The 20,263-nt window shown below is 39.0% G+C and overlaps 1 protein-coding gene across 13 annotated transcripts in view; it reads left to right on the top strand.

Moving 5' to 3' along the window:
- The first annotated feature begins 10,975 nt into the window (after positions 1–10,975).
- The window catches only part of KCTD15 (potassium channel tetramerization domain containing 15), a 54,942-nt gene continuing 45,654 nt past the window's right edge, over positions 10,976–20,263 (top strand). Inside the window, exons 1-4 of one of the 13 annotated variants that reach the window (XM_039502979.1) lie at positions 11,632–11,744; positions 12,221–12,353; positions 14,317–14,496; positions 18,885–19,060. In XM_039502979.1, coding sequence (XP_039358913.1) covers positions 14,476–14,496; positions 18,885–19,060 — 197 coding nt within the window. In that variant the 5' untranslated portion in view covers positions 11,632–11,744; positions 12,221–12,353; positions 14,317–14,475. Of the gene's footprint in view, positions 10,992–11,631; positions 11,891–11,916; positions 12,354–12,417; positions 12,914–13,076; positions 13,323–14,112; positions 14,235–14,316; positions 14,497–16,791; positions 17,299–18,884; positions 19,061–20,263 lie in introns of those variants that run through there. The other 12 variants (XM_039502987.1, XM_039502980.1, XM_039502981.1 and 9 more) reach the window with 12 other exon arrangements.

Consider the following 20,263-nt stretch of genomic DNA (forward strand, 5'->3'; position numbering starts at 1 on the left):
CACAAAGGGCAGACCTACACTACCACTTAAGTCTATCTAATGTACCTTGCTCAAGAGTGTGAAAACAACACCCACTGAGCGACGCAAGTTACACTGACCTAAATGCTATCCACACCGGCACTATGTCGGCAGGAGATGCTCTCCCACTGACATAGCTTCTGCCTCTCACAGAGGTGGAGTAATTATGCCGACGGGGGGAGCACTCTCCCATCGGCATACAGCATCTTCACCAGTGCAGCTCTGCCCTAAGTTCATTCACTTTCTGTCTCTATCAACAATGGTTAACATTTAGAACATGGGCTGAGGCAGAACCTAATCACATCACCTGGACATCCAGGGCTTTAGGCCCACTACAAACTCTTATAACCAAGTCAGGGGACTACAGTGCTGTAATGAGGTCTCCTGACAATTATATTTGCAGTGTAGATGGGCCCTTATTCATTATTGTCTGGAGTCTATTTATAATCTCTTCCAGTATGAGAATTAGGAACTAGAGGTGAAACCATCCTTAATGCAGAATTAATGACATTAATATAATGGGAGGATGAGTAGTTGGCATATGGGGGACAAGGTGGGTGAGATAATATCTTTTACTGAACCAACTTCAGTTGGTGCAAGAGACAAGATTGCAAGCTAAATAGAGCTCTTCTTCAGGTATATAATGAGGATTATTAAATAACTCAAAATGGTTTCCAATTAGTTGAACCCTAAGATGTAGTTTGGCTGCTCTTAAGTTTTAATGAGAATGCACAAGAAATACTGTAAGTTAATCTGTATGTTGTTACAGATGTATAAAGTAGAGCTTTATCTAGGGGTATTAATTACAAATAAGAAACACTGCCCTCCTGAAGGGCCATGCTTAGTGCCACTGAACAGTTAGGACCCTGGGCAAAAGGAAAATACCCCTTCCCAGCCAGGACTTTTGTGTATTGGTTTCTTGTGAGTCACTATTCAAGTGTTACAGTACAATATTCCTCCTTATACAGCTAGCAGATAGTTTAATATAAACATCACAAGTCAGTCTGAGCTACACCTGACTGCACACACACTGCACAATCTCCTGAGCCTTCTCCTCTCCTCACAGATACTCCCAGTCTCTCCCCTAATGATAAAGAAGCTTTCTCCTGTAATGGTTATAAGGGTAACAAGGTCAACCTGCTCTGACTAGCACAGACCCTCACCCCAGACAAGCTTTGGAGGAAGAAACTCTTGGCCAGACCATCTTCAGGAGCACCACTCCTGGGGCCCACAAGAACCATCTACGATCCTGATTCAAAATCAAACCCCATAGGTCTCCTGGGAGCAGCAGCTGGTTTCCTAGGCAACCACTAGTAGCCTGAAAACATTCTTGTATCATTTACACAGCTGATGGGGGAAGGGAGGGGCATTACCTCAGTGGAAAAACTGGGATAAGGGGATACCTCTGGCCCAAAAGGGTTTCCTCATTGAGCCTCCAAAGGTACCTCTCATCACAAAAGCATTTAATTCTTACAAGACTGATAGTGTTGTAGACATTTCTACACAGCTATAAGCAACGAAAGTCTAAAAGGCTCTGCTGTGAGTAACATGGACAACCTTTGTTGTTACACTTTCTGTATAAGCTATTTGTACAGTGAGATACCAAGCTCTTCCTTCTGTCTTGGTGTTCTTCTACCTGTTCACCAAGTCCCATCTTTTAAAACAAGAATAAGAAAAGGGAGTCCCAACACTTGCATTATTCATACCCTGAATGTTATTTACAAAACCACCACCAAAATAAGAACCATTGCCTTGTTAGTCACTGAAAACATTTTTCTCATGAGCAATTCAAGATTCATTTAAACTGTGTTTGGTAATTCACTTTTTAGGAGGAGGCTGGGAGCCTGATTCTGATTTCACTGACACCTCTAAATCAGGAGGAACTCCAGTGAAGTCAGTAATGTTCCTCATTTACTGACGTAAAACCAGAGTGAGAGGAGAGAGAGAACCTCACTATTTTCAGGGGGAAAGGACTGTGAAACAATAGAATAAAACCATAGAGAATTCTCTGTTAACACACAGGGTGTCCATGAAAGAGATGTCCCGATAGAAAAAAGCTACAGCACAGACCTTCAGAGGCCAGAGCAATTGACTTGGGTCAGGGGCTCAGGTTGTGGGGTTAAAAATTGCATCATACACAGTTGGGGCTCAGCCTGGTGTCTATGCTCTGAGACCCTCCCTCCCTCAAGAGTTTCAGAGCCTGGGCTCCACCCCAAACATCTACACTGCATTTTTTTATCCCCAGGATCCCAAGTTAGCTGACCCAGGGCTAGTCACAGCCATGCAACAGTTCTTTTATTGCAATGTAGGCATACCCCAAGTTTCCTTCCCAAATGATCTTACTATGTCCATTCATAGGGAATGAAAGATGGCCATCAGCTATTCCCCCCACCCCATACAGAGATCTTTGCTACAGCATAGCCTTGTTACACACATCATCTCATTTATATCCTCTTTTTAGTTTGGCTGAGATATTTAAAGGTTGCCTGTGTAACCCCATTGGATAAGTTGTGTCTTTACAGTTAAAATACACTGTGACTTTAGGAACCCACATTTAGAAGGTTTGAAGCTAATGGAGCTGCATTGATTTACACTAACAATATCTGGCCCAGAAATCAAATTCTGCTCTCAGGGTTCTATCCTGCTGCAACTGAAGTGAATGATAAACTTCAAAGGTGAAAGACTGGGACCTCACAACAAAGTCTGCACATGTGGTACAATCAGAACTCACCCGCTTTCTGAAGTTTACCTTTCTTAACAAACAACTAAAAATAAGGTAAGAAATTTCACCATAAGCCTTCACACTGATGTAGCTGTTCCTAAGACCCCCATCTCCAGAACTGCTCAGCCTACACCTCAAATCCTTTCTCCCAGAAAGCCCCACCCATCTCCCTTATATACAGGTGGGGTAAGGCACCACCTGCTTCAATGAGTCAGCAGAACCCAGTTAACCCTTTGTCAGCAGGATCCCCACTGCTGATAGTGGAAGTTTCAGGCAAATGCTGTCTGCCATTTAAAGTTTCTTACTTGATAACAGGCTTTAAAGGGATATCAGATAAAATATGAAGAGCTGATAAAAAATCAATCAGCAGCAAGGCCTGAAGTTAAAGCAAAGGAACATGCACAGCTGATACCAAAGATAAATGGTATTAATATGAGTATTGAAGCATCTAGAAGGTCCAGCCAGAATCAGGCTGCCATTGTGGTAGGCTCCTGCATAAAAACATAGGAAGAGGGATGTTGACAAAAGAATTTGCAATAAGATGCAATAAGTGAGTGTGATAAACAAATGGAAGGAGGGAAGGAAGGAATGGAGGCTACAGGTGATGTGATAATATAGATTATATAAAGTGATATGATTATGTAAATTAGCTATGGCACAAGTTGATGGTTCTAAATCATCTTAGATGTTTGATTGACTGATTTCTTGTGGGCACTACAGCTGAGGTGTGGCTTAAGGAAGGATTTGAGAAAAAAAGGTAGTGGTTTAGCAGAGTAATTCAGGGAGGGACTTCCTGAGGCAAGACCTTTGGGAGAGTAGCAGACAAATGGGCAATGATTAGCTACTGTCAGGATTGGGTGGGCAGCAATAAAAACTGAATATGGCAGACAGACAAAAATCAATGTGACACTAGGGCATGTTAAATACACCTATTCACAAAGGAACATTTTATGTTGGAAAATCAGTTTCCACTCCTAGCTCACAGGAAGTACCAACAGCAGGAAGTTAAACTGATTGAATAATTGTTTTCACTGAATATTAATTTTCTCTCCACCACATTGAAGTTAACTTATAATGGACAGAAACATAACAGTGTAATTGTTACTATAAACTATGTTAATAAGTGCACTATACCACATCCAGTAACACCACATCATTTTTATTTCACACTAAATTTACCTGGTCTGTTTACAGATTCTTTCTGCAAATTCCACAGTTCAAAAATTGATTATGGATTAAAAGCTGAATATTAAAATGTAATATTGCTTTCCCTCAATAACTTTCCATATTGAGGATTTTGACTGACAAGATTGCAAAAATAGTGACATTATAGTAAAATAAATAAAAAGGTTTGAGCAAGAAAGCTGAATAATTACAGGATTCATCTCCAGAAACCATAGCATTTATTCTCTTCTCAATGTACATCTCCCTTTTATGTCAAGATGAATCAGCACATGTATCAAAATAAGAACAAGACCCTAAGTTACATAAAGTTAAGGGATTCATTCATACCCACAAGAGCAAAGGCATTCTGTTCAGGGCAAGATTCTGACTTCAGATGAGAAACTACACATGACTCAAAAAGTGGCATTATCCATGTCTGAGGAGCTATCAGCACACTTTGTGATACTGCAGCACATGTATCCTCCAAATGCATGTTAGCACACTTATACATTTCTTTAATTGTTTGCAAACTCTCAGAGTTTTGGATGTTTGCTTTATTCATCTAATCTAATGCATTTATATTGGTGCTAGACATGTCAAAAATTGTGCAGATGTAGGATCTTCAGGTATGTACCTCACTGAAATTTTACTTTCAATTTAGCATGTGCAGAATACTTCCCTCTGCCTTAACCACAAATGAAGTGCATGTCTATGCAAGGGTCTATGGATCCAGGTCAGGAAAAATTAAAGGCCCAGATTATTTGCTATGTGGAACTCATCACAGTAGAAGAGAAGAGTCATCAAGAAGCCAGTAAAGGCTCCCTGATTTTCAGGACCAATATACATTAGATCCCAGCTGGCAATGGCCCCCAAGAGACCGCATGCTAGCTGTTGATGGGTGCAGCACAGTATGTTCCACCTGCACCTCTTTGGACAGTTGCCACAGCAGGTCATCCTCGGTCCCAATATAACCAGCCACACTTCACTGATCACCTCCTTTCCCTACTAAATTATTTAATTTTGAGGTATTCTTCACTCCAGTTCAGTGTTTTGTTATCTCTTATTACACAACATAGATGTGTGTTTAACTTTCTCCTCACATGCTATGAAATTCATGCTCTGCTTTAATAGTTGAGAATTCACTATATCATCTCTCTAAGAGAATATACCCTTGTGCTAAGACTATACAGATTGTCCAAAGGGGACACAACACCATGTAAATCACTTATTTTAGAACTGATCTCATCTAACATTGATCTTAGGAGGAAACCACATCAGTTGCTGCCACCTACATCAAGTCTTGCCTTCCTTTCCCATTGGCTGCCCTACCCTACATCCTGCATCACTAAAGGCCTTCAACCCTGGAAGAAATCATTTGTTTTTCATTTTTATGGCATTGTCAGTGAGCCTCAGCAGAGCTATGGATCTCTCATGTAGGGTCCGGACCACACAAAAGCCAGTAAAATGATTAATCCAGCCCTTCTCAAATGTTTTGCCTATGTGACCCCATTTTGAGACTTTGTGACCCCAGACAGCAACAAAGCAACATAGTGAACAAGGAATCCCTGGAATTTACATCTTAAGTATGTTATCTAATGCTCTGTAATGTGGCACATGGGCTTTTGTATTGCGGCACAGTTTCTCAGAGTCTGGTGGTGTGGTAGAAATTGCATATCTAATCTCTGATGTGACATCAACAGCAGATGGATACTGAGACTTAATGAACACAAGTGCACTGAATCCAGCTACACACAAATATGCGCTCACAAAAGGCACCATCAGTTTCAAGGCACATGTTGAGAGTACAGGATATTCATTCTTGACAGTGACCCAAAACTCCAGAACAGTAAGTCAGGCCTTTGATCCTCGCAAGAATTGGTTGCAGGAAATTTTGATGAGTTATTCAATCTCAGCAGCTGGCAAATCCATGGTACCAGGCTTGCACTGAAAGCGTTTTTTTACCCAATCATACTTTGCCATGTCCAGCAGAGGGAAAAGGATGCAACCTGTTCCTCCATTGGGCTGAGATGCTCAGCCATCACCTGTGACTAACCATGATTCTTTATCGACTGCCAACAGGGTACTCAGGGTAGCATAAAAGAAGATATGGGCCCTGCCTTAAGGTGCTTACAAGCCACTGCTTTCCCATCTCAAAGAAGGCTAGCACAGCCTCCTACCAGCTCAGGCAGAGGATTCTCTGTTAATACGGCTGCTGCCCACAGATAAGGATCTTCTGGATTCAAGTCTCTCACCCATATGTTTGCACAGCTGGATGGTGAAAATGGCAAAATGGCATCTGACCAGTGAGTGTCTCCAGACCTGTTCCAAAAAATCCAAGCCAGGAAAAATGGCAGTCTCCATGCAATATGACCTCACAAGTACAGCAAGCATGAGGTCACGCTGTGAGAAGGCCTCCATTTTGATCTACAAAATGGCAGCCTTCACGGTATCCTAGAACACACTGTATGTGCAAAGTCTTCGTGTGTGGAGGCTGCCAGTTTGTGGATGAATATGGTGGCTTCCTGGCACAGCATTTGTGGAGCAGGTCAGGACACATTTGGGGGTAGACAGCATTGTCTTGCAGGCCGAATCTGGCTTGTTGGACTTGCTATCCCAAAAGAGGTCACAACAGTTTGAGAACCACTGCATTAATCAATCCATTATTTGCCCAAAGAAGAGAGCACTAAGATGCATCTTGGGTTCCATACCAGATATGCCTATGCCCAAAAATTCTGAAAATGGATCATGATTTGAATCAAAATAGAGCCTGTAGCCTTTTTCATCAGTTCTTTGTATCCTACCATTCAGGAATCATTTTTCTGAGTATAACTTATTGAAGACCTTTGCTGGAATAAGCAACACATACAACCTCTCTTAGATGTGTATTTAATAGGGAGCTGTCTGCTACCCTGGATTTTACACATCATTCAGTTAATTCAGCGATCCAAATGCAAAATCAAGCACTCAGGAACACCATGTGGCTTTGTGACACTCCCTGGAGGACTTTGTGTCTATAATAAACCAGAGAATGGATTACAATCATCAATAGAAGTGGTTTTTCATCTGTGACATATATAATATGGATATTATTTATTTAACAATTAACAAAAGACTAATTAACTTACCCATATAAGTTAAAAATACTCTTAATATTAATTGTTTCAATAAAAGTGTGAGAGGACATAACAGAATGGCAAAGTACAAAATCTGAGAAATACTGTATGCTGAAATGATGCAGTACATATCGATCAACAAAATTGTATTTTGGGTACTTTTTTTGGCTCGTAACAGTCAGGACCAGAAGATGAGAAATGGGCAAACATTTCATCTAGATTGTATTTCCAGCTTAAGTTTAGTTTGCCTAAAATGTTTGGCAAATGCATGTTGCATCTGACGAAATGGGTATTCACCCACGAAAGCTTATTCTCCAAAATGTCTGTTAGTCTATAAGGTGCCACAGGACTCTTTGTCGCTTTTTACAGAGCCAGACTAACACTGCTACCCCTCTGATACTAATCTTTTGAAGTATCTCACTAAAATAACTGCTTCTCCACATACGCAGCACATCTTCCATATAAAACTTTCTCTGAATTGGCATCCTTTTCACATCTTTGGCTCCATCTCATTCTCACCAGTGGAAGCATTAGTGCTGGTTACAAGTCCCCCGGCATCTATGCTTTCTTCACCAGGAGATGTGTCTTGTTCCTTATTCATTTCTGTGTTTAACTTTGGCCTTATTTACCCTGACAGAAGACAAAATTCTACTTTCAGCCATACCAATGAAAACTCATCAAAGTCACCAAGGTTTAATTGATTGAGGACACACTTGGGCCCAACAATTATTTTTGAAGCACTGGTTCACAAAGTACTTGCTCAGTTCTCTAACTTTCCCCTCAGACAAAACTGCAATGTAATGGTTTCTTAACCATGAGTAGGAAGAAATATAATTATGTATGAAGACATTAGTTTTAAAGGGACAGACATCTAGCTCTCAATCCTTCACTGTTTCATTCTTGTTTTTTTTTTAAATCGTAAGTGACCTGTTTTACTTATTGTTATTATTTATGATTATTAAAAATATCACAAAGTGTTCTAGGCACTTTACAGAAACATGAGAAGGCAAGGCGCCTGCCCCAGAAATGTATAGTTTATGGATTTGATCCTACTCCCTTTGAAGTTAATGGGCGTGTTACCATTGACTTTAGTAAAGGCAGGATTAGAACCTAATTTCAGACATAATACAACAGGGCAACAAGTACAGAGGTACATTATGACACAGGACAAAGCATACAATAACAAGATCAGGCATGGACTGCAATATGCACTTGTTGTGGTTCTTTTTACAATAATTAAGAAATAATAGTTAAGAAGTTACTGTTGTGACTACTGTATTAATGGAAACAGGATGTTCTTACTTTGTATTTCATTCGCACTTTCTTTGATGTGAGTAGTAATTTTCAGATATGATTATTTTAAAAGACTTCAGTAAATTATAGTGAAAGGAGATTTAGGACACCTGGAAATCTGAACTTGTGCATGTGTTGGCCTCCTATTTTATTTTAATTTTTTATTGTAAAATATGCATCATGCATTGTTTCAGCACAACATGAAAACAGTTTAAAGAAAACAGAAATATAGTGGCTTTTATGGATTTTGATTTCAATTCTTAATACTTACCAATAAATCTTTGATTAGCATACTGAAAAAATTCAAACTCAATAATAAGATAAAACAAGACATATGTTATAAAATGGTTTTGTCCTTTTCAATACAAATTAAGCATCTGCAACAGGATACAAAGAAATGTTGATAAGGAAAATGCAAAATAGTTTATTGCCTGTGCTATTTAATACCTAAATAAAATACGTTTCACATTTAGCCAAGAACTTTTAAAACACTTAAGGTAAGCTATCCTCTAAGCTACCAATTTTAATTATAATATTCCATACCTGAGCTCAGAAATTTTATATTATGAATTTGGATTTCTTTTATAAAGGATGCGATAATATTGCTAAGAAAATAAGTTATGTTCACTTCTAAAATTGTTTCTTTTTTCTTGTTTGCTGCAAAGTATTTAATATTTTCTTTTGTACATTTTTTTAATAGTTGAGCTTTAAGTGAAGCTCTGAAAAACAGTGGAAGATTTTATTTTCAGGGTCACAAGTACCATAGCGAGATTTCTCTCTTAAACAATGACACTTAGTATCTGTGTAGTTCTATGAATACTTTTGAAGTGTCATATTAAAACCAATCTCTTGGCCTTCAGGCAAAGAGAAGCAATTAGTCTTGGAGTTGTGAATAAATAAAAATCCATTTATATACCCGTCCTTGACATGTACCTTGCAAATCTTAGAAACTTCATCTAGTGGGAAAAGTAATGTTAAATCATGAACACCAACACTAATCATATTGCAATGTTGCTTCCTAAAACTGTTTAGTTTATATAAATCTTTTAAGTATTAATTCATATGTATATATTCATACATATTGAAACACAACAACAAAGTGGCATTCACACAATTGAGTGAGAAGAAAGAACTGAGTGAGTGCATGTAGTGCTATACAGAACACCTTTACTATCTACTACAGTATTATGGGTAACAAAAAAACCCTAAATTGAGAACAATGTCCCTTTCGAGATATCATGAAAACAATACTGTGTAATACATACATCTTTTTCAATCTCAGCTACAATTGTGTCTTTGTTTTGATCTTAAAAAAACAAAAAAACAACCCAGCCATTTTATTACTATGCAGTACAATTAAATTATACCTTTTTGAGATGGGTTGGGACTGAGTAAGGAAGCAATTTCTGCTTTCTGTACAATAAAATATTTTAATTATTTCTGTTTCCTCTTTATTGGGCCTTGATATAGAAACACTATATTTCCAGTTATGTTTTGATTACTGCTCATGATTCTCATATTTATTTTATGTTTGGCAGTTAGACCATAACCTACAGATGAAACAAAAATGAAGCTGCTAAATCATACAAAATCTTCAGTCTGTGCCTCACCAAAAGAGTCTTATTTGACTTGTGCCGTAAAAGACTTTAAGTCCCAGTGGGTTTTCTTTCTCTCCTGAAACTGCACTTGTTGAACTGTTAAAGGGAAACTACTTAGGCTAGAATCTTGTCCAGTGTTATGGTGAGGCAGCTGTTTGAAGCCACTGTTATGTTTAGGAGGTTAGTTTAAAATAAAATCCACCCTTTTGTGCTGGGCTTTCATAGGCAATACAGAGACATACTTCAAAGGCCAAAGGTGAAACTGTTGCCCCTGCTAAAAACGGTACCTGGTAGGATGGTCAAGGCAAAACAAATTTGAGTCTGTGCTGGATGCAAATCTCTCAGCTGACCTAGTTCTCATTCTCCTTTTCATTTCAGAAGCTCAGCTAAAAATCCATAAATTAAGGAAATTAACTGATGGAGCCTCCGGCATCTTTGTAAGCTATTTAAATCTTTAAATTTACAACATCTTCTGCATATATCAAGTAATTGAACTAACTGCAGGGATGTAACTTTAATGAGAAAATTTCCCTCTTCTGCTGTAGTTTGTACTCTTAAAAAAAAACACTACCCTTAGGAAAAAAGTTTCTGTTTATTCCTGCCATGGAAGATAACTTTAAAAAACCCCAATTTTAGGGGTTTCTGCCTTTCTCACTTTGTTCCTTGATGGTGCAATAATAAAAATAATGAAACAAGCCAACTAGTTCCCACGCCTTCCTGCTCAGCCCATAAATGTCAGGAAAGCAAAGAGTGGCAGCCCAATGCTTCAGATCCTCTCTCTGACAGAGGAGTTCTCTGGTGAGGACAAGCAATTCTGATTTCCCTTTAACCATGAAAATGGCCTGACCTTTGCAATAACAAAAAAATAAATAAATAATTACATAACTTTTCTGCACTTACAGTTGTTTGCAGCTAGTAGGCGCTGAAGATCTAAAATTAAGCTAATTCTAGTCCACAGAGGCTGAAATTTTTGTAATATATAAATACAAACACACACACAAATATATCCCATCCTTACACTCTTGAGGTCTGAAAAGTCATGATGCACTGAAAAAATTCAGGGAGGGTGGAGGTCAAGGAAAGGTACGTTCTGGAGATCAACATGGCTGAGTGATGAACTGCAAAAATAACAAGGGGGTTTGAGCTGCATGAAATCACATAAATGAAACAAAGGACACAGTTTTTTTAAAGTTTATTCAGAGAGAAACATAATTTTAGGAGGAAGGGGCTGAGAAGGATGTTTTTATAGTGTTCATTAGCCAGATGGGTGATCTGCAAAATAAAAAAGTCCTGATCTGTATTAAATCATATAAATAAAATAAAGGAGACAGATTTTTAAAAAAAAAGTTTATTCCAGGACGAATATTATAAATATATATATTTGGTGTAAGGCTGCCCAGCAGGCAACTCTCCCGAAATCCATATGCCACATTGGCCATCTGCAACTAATAATATTAATAATAAATACATGAAACCACACGCACAAATGTTAAAAGTTTATTCAAGGTAAACATCATTGTGTGGGAGAGGAGGGTAGTACGGGTGGGGGGAGGTGGAGAATGCAGGTTTCCCTCGAGATCAATATCCCAGATTGGGTGAGCTGCAAAAAAATAAATAAATGCAGGGAACCAAATCAATCTGCTTTTGTTAAAAGTTTATGGAGGCTTTTGCTCCGCTGGTTGGAGGGAGGGGGGCTGGGTGTGAGGTTCCAAAGGGGGAGGCACAGCGACGGGAAGCAGCAGCAGCAGCGGCTGCTGTTGTGGCCAAGCCAGCGGAGCGCCTGTGGAGCTGCCTGTCTGCCTGGGAAATCTTCATGGCAGACATCTCCATCTAGCCGTGCGCTATAATTGAAATGGCGCTTTTGGCCAGGGGCGGCCTGCCAGGGCGCTTTCTGCAATAGCACAATGCATGTCGATAGACGTCATTTGGTTTTAATGGCCTACAGGAAATTTGGCGTTTACAATGCGAGACATTAGCAAAGGGTGAAAAGGGAGCGAGGGGAGGGAAAACGGAGGGGAGGGGGGAAGGGAATAATTGCAACCCCCCCTCCCCAAAAATACCCCCGATCTGCAGCTTGATTGCTGTAGTTTTGATTTTTTTTTTGTTAACTTGATCTAGTTTATCAACAAGTGCAGAGTGGGTGCTACCCTAATTGTAACAGAGGAGTCAAGAGATGTGAGAAACGTGCCCTGTGTTACTTATTTGGGAGCTGAAAATTTATGCCTAGTTGAAAATGCCTGGGGAAATATTACATCAGACCAAATGACAATGATTAAAATCAGCTTTTTCCCCCCCTTCCTCCTTCTTTTCAGTAAGTCTATTGAAGGACGTGACAGTGGCCTGATATTCCACAACATTAAACCGTTATCCCCCCAGCCAAGGAAGGAGAGGAGCTGGCAACCCAAACCGTTAGCAAAAGGATTCTGCAGCCAAGGAGAGAGGGGGGTTAGTTTGGGGAGGGGGGTGGGAAGCAGGAGGAGGGGGGGTTGGGGTTTGCCATCTGATTTTGTATTGTTATTATTAATTTTATTTGTAAAGGTATTTTTTTAATCTGGAGATCGCCAGCAAAAGGAGGGAAAAATATCCAATTTTCATCGCAAAATTAGCTAGGGCGAGAGCAAAGGGCTGAGCTAATTGTAGCCTAATCCTCTGCCCTGGAGGCGTTTGCAAAGCCCTGAGCAAGAATTCGCCTTTTTTCCTTCTCTTCTCCCTTCCCTCTGTTATTTAGAGACGGGATTATTGCCTTTCTTCTCATAACAGCCTCGGCAGTTTCATTTTAAGGGTTTTTTTTCCCTCTCCACACACACACACACGCACAAAATAAACAGAAGAAGCATAAAAAAAGAGAGAGGGAGAGAGAGAAGAAGCAGCTTTAAAAATAATAATCACAGCAGGATCTAAGGAACAAAGATAGTAATAAAAGCCAAAAACAAACCCATCAACACACAAACCCAACAGAGCCCAAAGCAAAAGGGGGGTTTGCAGATCTCTCTTCTGTGTTCAAGGTAAGGAAAGCTGCTCTGACTGCTGCTCCTGTCTCTCTCCCTGCATGGACTGGGGAGTGCGCATTGCATTGCATGGCTTTTTTTTTTTTTTTTTTTGGAAAGTGCCTCTTCTTGAAACTAACTCAGATCTTGGCTCTGGAGAAGAGACAGAGGGTTTTTTTTAAAGCTACAGGATCCATTTTCATCCACCCTCCTTTGATAGCGCTGGCGCTCCGTGTGTGTGTGCATGCATGTGTGTATGGTTTGTTTCCTTTTTCTAAAGCATGGCCAGTGTTGCTGGAGCCCCGGTGCCCGGGGTTCCTAGGCTGCTGCTGCCGCCCTAGCCCCAGCACTGAAGAAGGCAAAGGATCCGGGGGCAAAGCCGCAGCGCGGAGGAGGCAGAGCTAACTGGGTCCCGGGCTTTTGAATGGTACACAAGGAGCACTGGCAACAATTGCACTTTCCAAAAGGGCAGCTGCAATAGGCAGCAGGCGCTGCCACCGCGTTGTAGGGCTGGGAGGGGGGATCTAGGGTTTGGGGGGTTGTTTTTCCTTGCACTGTTTGTGAAGGGAGGGGGGATGTTTGTTTGTGGGGGTGGGTGCGGGGGGGTTGTTGATGGTTTGTGGTTTGGTTCCCCCTTTTGCTTTCAGGGGAGATCCTCTTGGTTCTCGTGGGGACTTTGTGGGTCCGTCCTTTGGGGTTGTCTCTAGGGTGTCTAAACACAAAGGGGGAAGGCAGATGACAAAGCTTAATATGGAAACACGGGCGGTCTGTGAATGAAACTCTGGCGCCAGTCAGAGTGGAAGGCTTGATTTGGTGTAGACTTCAAACCACTCTAGGCTATAGTTTGTATTTCTGTTCCTACATGTAATGTGGCACACTTCTGCAAAATTAATACATTAGTCTGGCCAATGTTCACCACCATTGGTTGCACATAAAATATATAGGATCGGAGGTGCATATTTTTTCCCCTGCATTCATTTAAGGCATCTCTTGTTATGTGAGAATAAGTAAGGGACGCCATGTTGTGCTGCCTTTTTTTTTTTTTTTTTTTGAATGTTACCTTTGGGCATTGCTGTATATATTTCTAACAAAAAAGCCAGAAGTTTAGTGGCCGGTGTGCATGGCTTACTGGTGATTTCCCTGACCATCAGCAGGGAAAGGCATTTGGGTGACGTGAAACTTACACTAAATAGATTGGAGAGTGCTAGGAATGGGGGGAGGAGAGTGGGGGAAAGAATTTTTTTTAAAACGAGAGCTCAACAAGCTAACGGCTCCCAAAAAGTTTCTGACTTAATCCACTTGCTAGCAAATGTCCAGTGTTTTCCGAAGCAGTGTTGAGGTGTGTGCAAATGTTTTATGGACTTTATTTTGTAACCCATTGGCCAAGGTTTTAAAATAACCTGATCACTTCTTTGTCTTAGGTTGGTTTCACAAAATAAAAAATCGGCTCAAAGTCGCCTAAGAGATTCTGGATATTATCATGTTTACGTGTTTATAGAGACAAAGGTAATGCCAAGTCTCTTTAATTTTGACCCTCTGGCTGGGCTGAATCCTACCTCCCTGGAAATACAGACAGTGCCATGAAGCCACGGGAGTGCAAGGTTAAGTTCTTTAGCTGGTTATTCTCCAAAGTGCTTGAAATGGGGTGTCGGGGGGCTGAAACGGTGGTTTTACTTTTAGTGCTATAATAGATCTGCTGTTAAAGAAAGAAAGGTCTCTGGGGAGAAAAAAAGCTTCAACGAGAATCCAATAAAGGAACCAGTCAGAGAACAGATGTTGGTGCTGATCTCATTAAAGACGAGTCAGTGGTCCTGCAGCAGACTGGACTTTGCGCCTTTGATGCACACACAGCTAGCTGGCTGCATATGGGTTGAAAGATGCCCCCTTTCAACATCTTATAGAGAGCTGTTTCATGGCAAGTCCTTAAACCTGCAGTTTTCATTTCATGTCTTAAATGTGCATGAAGGAATTAAACTGCACGAGTGAATAACAGCATTAGTTTCAATTAATTTTTATCCTGGCAACAATAAACTTTAGAAACAAAGCACTTTTACATCCTTAATTAGTCTTGGTTCCCATCTGTAGTCTTTTAAGTGTCTGTTCCTTGATTTAACTTTGTCCCTCCTTCAGAGCTGCTTTCTTTTTAATTCTTTTCCCTTTTTTTTCTTGTTATCCCTTCCAGACTGTTTCTTGTTTCTCTTCTGGAACCTTTCACCTCCCTTGTCCCTATCTCTCTGCCTTGTTCTGTGCAGTTTATTTCTACTGTATTTTCCCAACATCAACAGCAGTATTGGTTACCATGGCCCCAAGCTATGTGCAGAGGTGGGAAAGCTTCATTCGCCCAAAAGTTCTTACACTTTTGAAGTCTTTATGTTAGTAGGATCTGAAATGTATCATCTAGAGTGTGTATTAAATGAACAGTATTCCTGTAGGCTTCAGAGGAAGAAAGGCAACACCCTGGAAAATTCTGCAGTCTTTCAGCATTCTCGGCCCTAGGGTGATAGCCCTGGGCATGGAGCTGAATGGAGCTCTTACAACTGCCTTCTGTTTACCTTTTATGGTTAAAATAACAGCTTAGCAAAGAAGCAACTTCATGGAGAAACGATTCAGTGAAATCATCTCAAGCTGTAGCAGCATAGCTAGTTTAATCACCCCTAGAGAGCTGAACAACTGTGAGCACAATGGGACACAAAATCATTTTGTGTGTAAATGAGCATGGCATTGTGATTATTTCACTTTGCATGGGCAAATAGTTTTTACAAGCAGTACTTATGCAGTTCTCTTAGAAAGGCAGAAAAAGATAAGCTGGCTCTGAAAAATCTTGGTGTGTAATGTTTGGAAAACTAAATATTCAGATAATTTGAGAATCAGGCTCTATTGATTTTGCCTTTAGCAGGTTCCTGTGTTACTTATTAGAGCAGGGTTATTGCTTGTGCCACTAGTAGTGATGTTATACCCTTTTGTAGGCAACTAAAGAACATGGATTATTTTACATGGTTTAAAAATGAAAATTGTTAATGTTTCTTCAGTATTTACCCTTAAGGTTTTAATTTTCACATCAGTATTAGAAAACAATTCCACAAGATAAATACTTATAAGATCCAGCTCTGTGGATAAAATAAATATATTACTTGATTTGGTGAATTTTAGCAGCAGTTTATGTTGAGCAATACATGTAAGAAGAGAGTCAATAAAAACTAGGATTAAGGAATCAGGAATATTTATTTTTAGGATTAATGGAAGTGTTTTTTACAAGGTTTAGGTAGTGTTTAAGACCTATGCTCTTTATTGATTAACTAATACAAAAATCATTGGCTATCGCAACTTTATTAAACATTTGGGTTATTTTATCATATTAATCTTCTCTACCTAAACAAACCTGTATTTCAGTTCTCCTTCTGATTCCCTCCCCCAAAATAAAATCCTGGAACCCCTCAGTAAGTATGAAAATCCATACAAGGTTGTGAACTATTTTAGTTTTCCAGTGATTTTCTATAATTAAGTGTTTTTTCAATGCATACTATAGCTGAGTGATGCCAAAAGCAGAGAGGATTGTTCAAAAAGTCCCTCCAGTGAATAGTATAAATTAAATATCTCTACTGTATGGGCATGGCCTCACAGAGAGTCTCAGACAGTTTGCAGATCAAGGCATTTGCTGATGTACTAACATTAAACAAAATCGTAAGACAGTAGCAGTGTTTAAATATGCACAAATAGATTCAGATCACTTGATCTTTAGCTTTCTGTGCATATTTTAAAATTGGAGTCTGTATTTCAAGACAACGGTTAAATGTAAGACTTATTTAAAGAGAACTACAAGTTCTTTGATTTCATTTAGAAATTGTAGGGGTCCAGATGAGCCCTAATTAGGCATATTTTTTGTAAAACTCCATGAGGTGTATTTCCAAGGCAGGTCTGTATCCTGCAAGGTCTGTACCTTTATCATTAGTGATAATAGTTAGGGTTAGAACAAAGGCAGAGTTGACATTCAGCTTGTAGCTACTGACCCTTACATTTAAGTGAAGGAGTACAGAATGAACATGAGCTTGCAGTGCTCTTTGGTAGGAACACATCCTTTTCTGTGTTGGTAGACAGATATAGCATCCACAACTAGAGAACAGACTGCTAAAGTACTACCTTGTTTTAAAAAAGTAGTAGTTTTATTTGTGATATGACATATTTCCTAAAGATTGCCCACAACAGGACCTTGTGGGAAAGAAGAAAGCAACAACTTTAGACATTAAAGGATTCACTCATTTTCCTTGAAGGTGGTGCTACAGTAAAAATGTTAATGCCAATTTCACATCGACTGACACAGAAGTTCTAGTGTTGATATTTTGTTCGCATTCAGTGCAGATGTCCATTCTGCATTTGAAGAGAAAAGGATGTGGATTCATAATGGGGTGATGTATTTCTGTACTGGAGTAGTTTAAAATTGTTATGAACTAAACTAGATGAAATAGACTAATCTAAGATGTGGTTTTCTTTTAAAGGTGTTGAGAGACATATTTTCAGTACCTTTCCATATATTTTGGTAACCATGTTTTTAAGGAATCTTGTCAATTATATGTTCACTGAATGGTTTGGGCAAGCATATTGTGCAAAATATTTATTGTTAAAAGAAAGGAGAGACCCAGTTTTAGGATTCTTAGAAATGTCCCCAAAGTAACCTGGAAGAATTGGACATTCACTTTGTAATACTGCATATAAAGCGTCTATCAGATGTTAGGAAGAGCCTAGACGTTTGGTAGCATGACTGCAAAACAAAATACCAGGAAAATTAGATTATATTCAGAAATGTTTTTAATTACAATATTTTGCATATGCTGTTCTACACATATGTGACAGAAAGGATGCGGAATTTTATAAAACCTCCAAAAGCTTGAAAAAAATTTCCATCTGTCATATATGTTTTTTCATTATGATTTGATTTGATTCAGTTGTGTAAAGACACATTGGTGTCTGATAGAACTTCCAAAAGCTTGAGCAGTTTTTCCATTTGTCATGTATGTTACCTATAATTTTTTATTTAACTTAAATCAATTGTGTAAGACACATGTTGGTATCTGGGAGAGAATCAGTTATCATCCTTTTCTTATAGTACCTGAAGAGTTTTTGGAGATATATATTTTTTTTCCCTAGCAGTCCCTTGCACATCAAATGAGGTTTTTGAAAGTCTTTTAAATATTTGTTGTAGGTTAACAGAAGCAGAAATTCAGTGCATGAATTTGTAAATCAGCTAAAAATATTTAGACTCAATTCCATTTAATTTTAGATATTTTAAAATAATAAATATACATGTTCATATGTATATTTCTGATTTCTAATGCTAGATATGGCATTTATGAAAGCTTTGTGTCATGAAAACTTTGGTCATTTTATATTTATTTCTGCCGTTGTTGCGTCCAGCTATTCATTTCCTTCAGTTTGAAAGCTTATTAGTCCCTCATTATATCTATTATTAAGATATAATCAATAGTTATCAATTTATTTTGTAATTATTAAAAATAAAATCTATTATTTTTCATAGTTTGATGTGAAATTTACTACATGTATAAACTAAATGCCTTAGGTGCTGAGGAAATCACTAATTTAGAGGTGTCTCGTTACTGAGACAAACTTGCAAAAACCCCTGAATCCCAATTCACAAATTGGTTATTCGTTTGTCAGGGGATATTTCACATCTAACACATAAGCCCGCGACCTTTAATTAGAATTTTGCAGTTTGTTTTATGCCCCTTGAGGCTGACACCTTGAAATTTTTTTTCTTGATTTCTTATTGCTAATAAGCATCTTTCTCTTCCCCTCTGGTACTTTGAAGAAAATGATGCAAATACACTTAATTACAGTGGTGGCAATAATTTGTTAGCTGAATATGTGATCAGGCAGATGCAAAAATGATCTGATTAGATCTGTGATCACACTAGAAATAAAGGTAACACACAGTTACATTTAAGAAAAACTGTTCTTTTTTGTCTTCCGTTTCCAGGAGGGAAGAAGCATGTCCCGTCTGTCTCTAACACGGTCCCCAGTTTCTCCCCTGGCTGCTCAAGGAATTCCTCTCCCAGCTCAACTCACCAAATCCAATGCTCCTGTGCACATTGATGTAGGAGGACACATGTATACCAGCAGCCTGGCTACCTTGACAAAGTATCCAGATTCCAGGTAAGACCTCAGTGTTGTCAGGCTGTGTGCTTATTTCGTTTCAGTGCTTGGAAATATACATTTACCTGTGTGGAATGTGAAACATGATTTATTATATATTCAAAACTTATAAATAATTCAATCTCCAGTTTATACATGAACTTCACTAGAGTTCTATAGGGGAAAAAAAGACTGCAAAATGTATGTATTCTTTAGACAGTCTATTCATTTTCTTTCTCAACATCTTCCTTACCACACTGCTATGTTTGAAGCACCTGTTGATGTGACTGTTCTATAATATTCACCACTCTATGAATCAGTTTCTTTATTTCAAAACAAACTTTTGTTAAAAAATAAACAACAGCTCGTCTTTTATATGGGTGCTTATGGATACATATGTCAGCCAGCAGAAGCCCTATAATAGCTGCAGTTGTATTGGTTGGTAGAGTTCTTAGATGATCTATACTCACTTATTCAACAGCAGTGACACTAGACATTCATTTTCAGCAGAATGTCCAGCACACAATGTATTTATTTGCAACTGCACATCAGGTTAAAGTTGTATATAATTATTGCATGTTACTGATACATCTAGTGAGAATTATTTAAACTGCCCAGTATTTTAAGGCAGGAGAAACTGCAGAGAGATGCATACATAAACCCTCTGCGGTGTTCATTTGGGGCCTTATTCTGTGAGGTGCAGACCGCCATGGAAGGATGAATTCAAACTGGAATGGGTACAAAGAAGGGCCACTAGAATGATCCGAGGAATGGAAAGCCTGTCATATGAAAGGAGACTTGAGGAGCTCGGTTTGTTTTCCTTAACCAAAAGAAGGATAAGAGGAGATATGATTGCACTCTTTAAATATATCAGAGGGATAAATACCAGGGAAGGAGAGGAATTATTTCAGCTCAGTGCTAATGTGGACACGAGGACAAATGGATATAAATTGTCAGTCAGGAAATTTAGGCTTGAAATTAGACGAAGGTTTCTAACCATCAGAGGAGTGCAATTCTGGAACAGCCTACCGAGGGAAACAGTGGGGGCGAAGGACCTCCATGACTTTAAGATTAAGCTAGATAAGTTTATGGAGGGGATGGTATGATAGGATAATGGGTTTAGTCAATAGGTCAATAACGTGCCACAATGGTAATTAGTACAAAGGGTCAATGATAGGATATTGTTAGCCTTTTTCCAGAGGGTCTGGCTGGAGAGTCTTGCCC

The sequence above is a fragment of the Mauremys reevesii genome, linkage group 16, assembly GCF_016161935.1.
Source record: "Mauremys reevesii isolate NIE-2019 linkage group 16, ASM1616193v1, whole genome shotgun sequence".
Taxonomy (NCBI): Eukaryota; Metazoa; Chordata; order Testudines; family Geoemydidae; genus Mauremys; species Mauremys reevesii.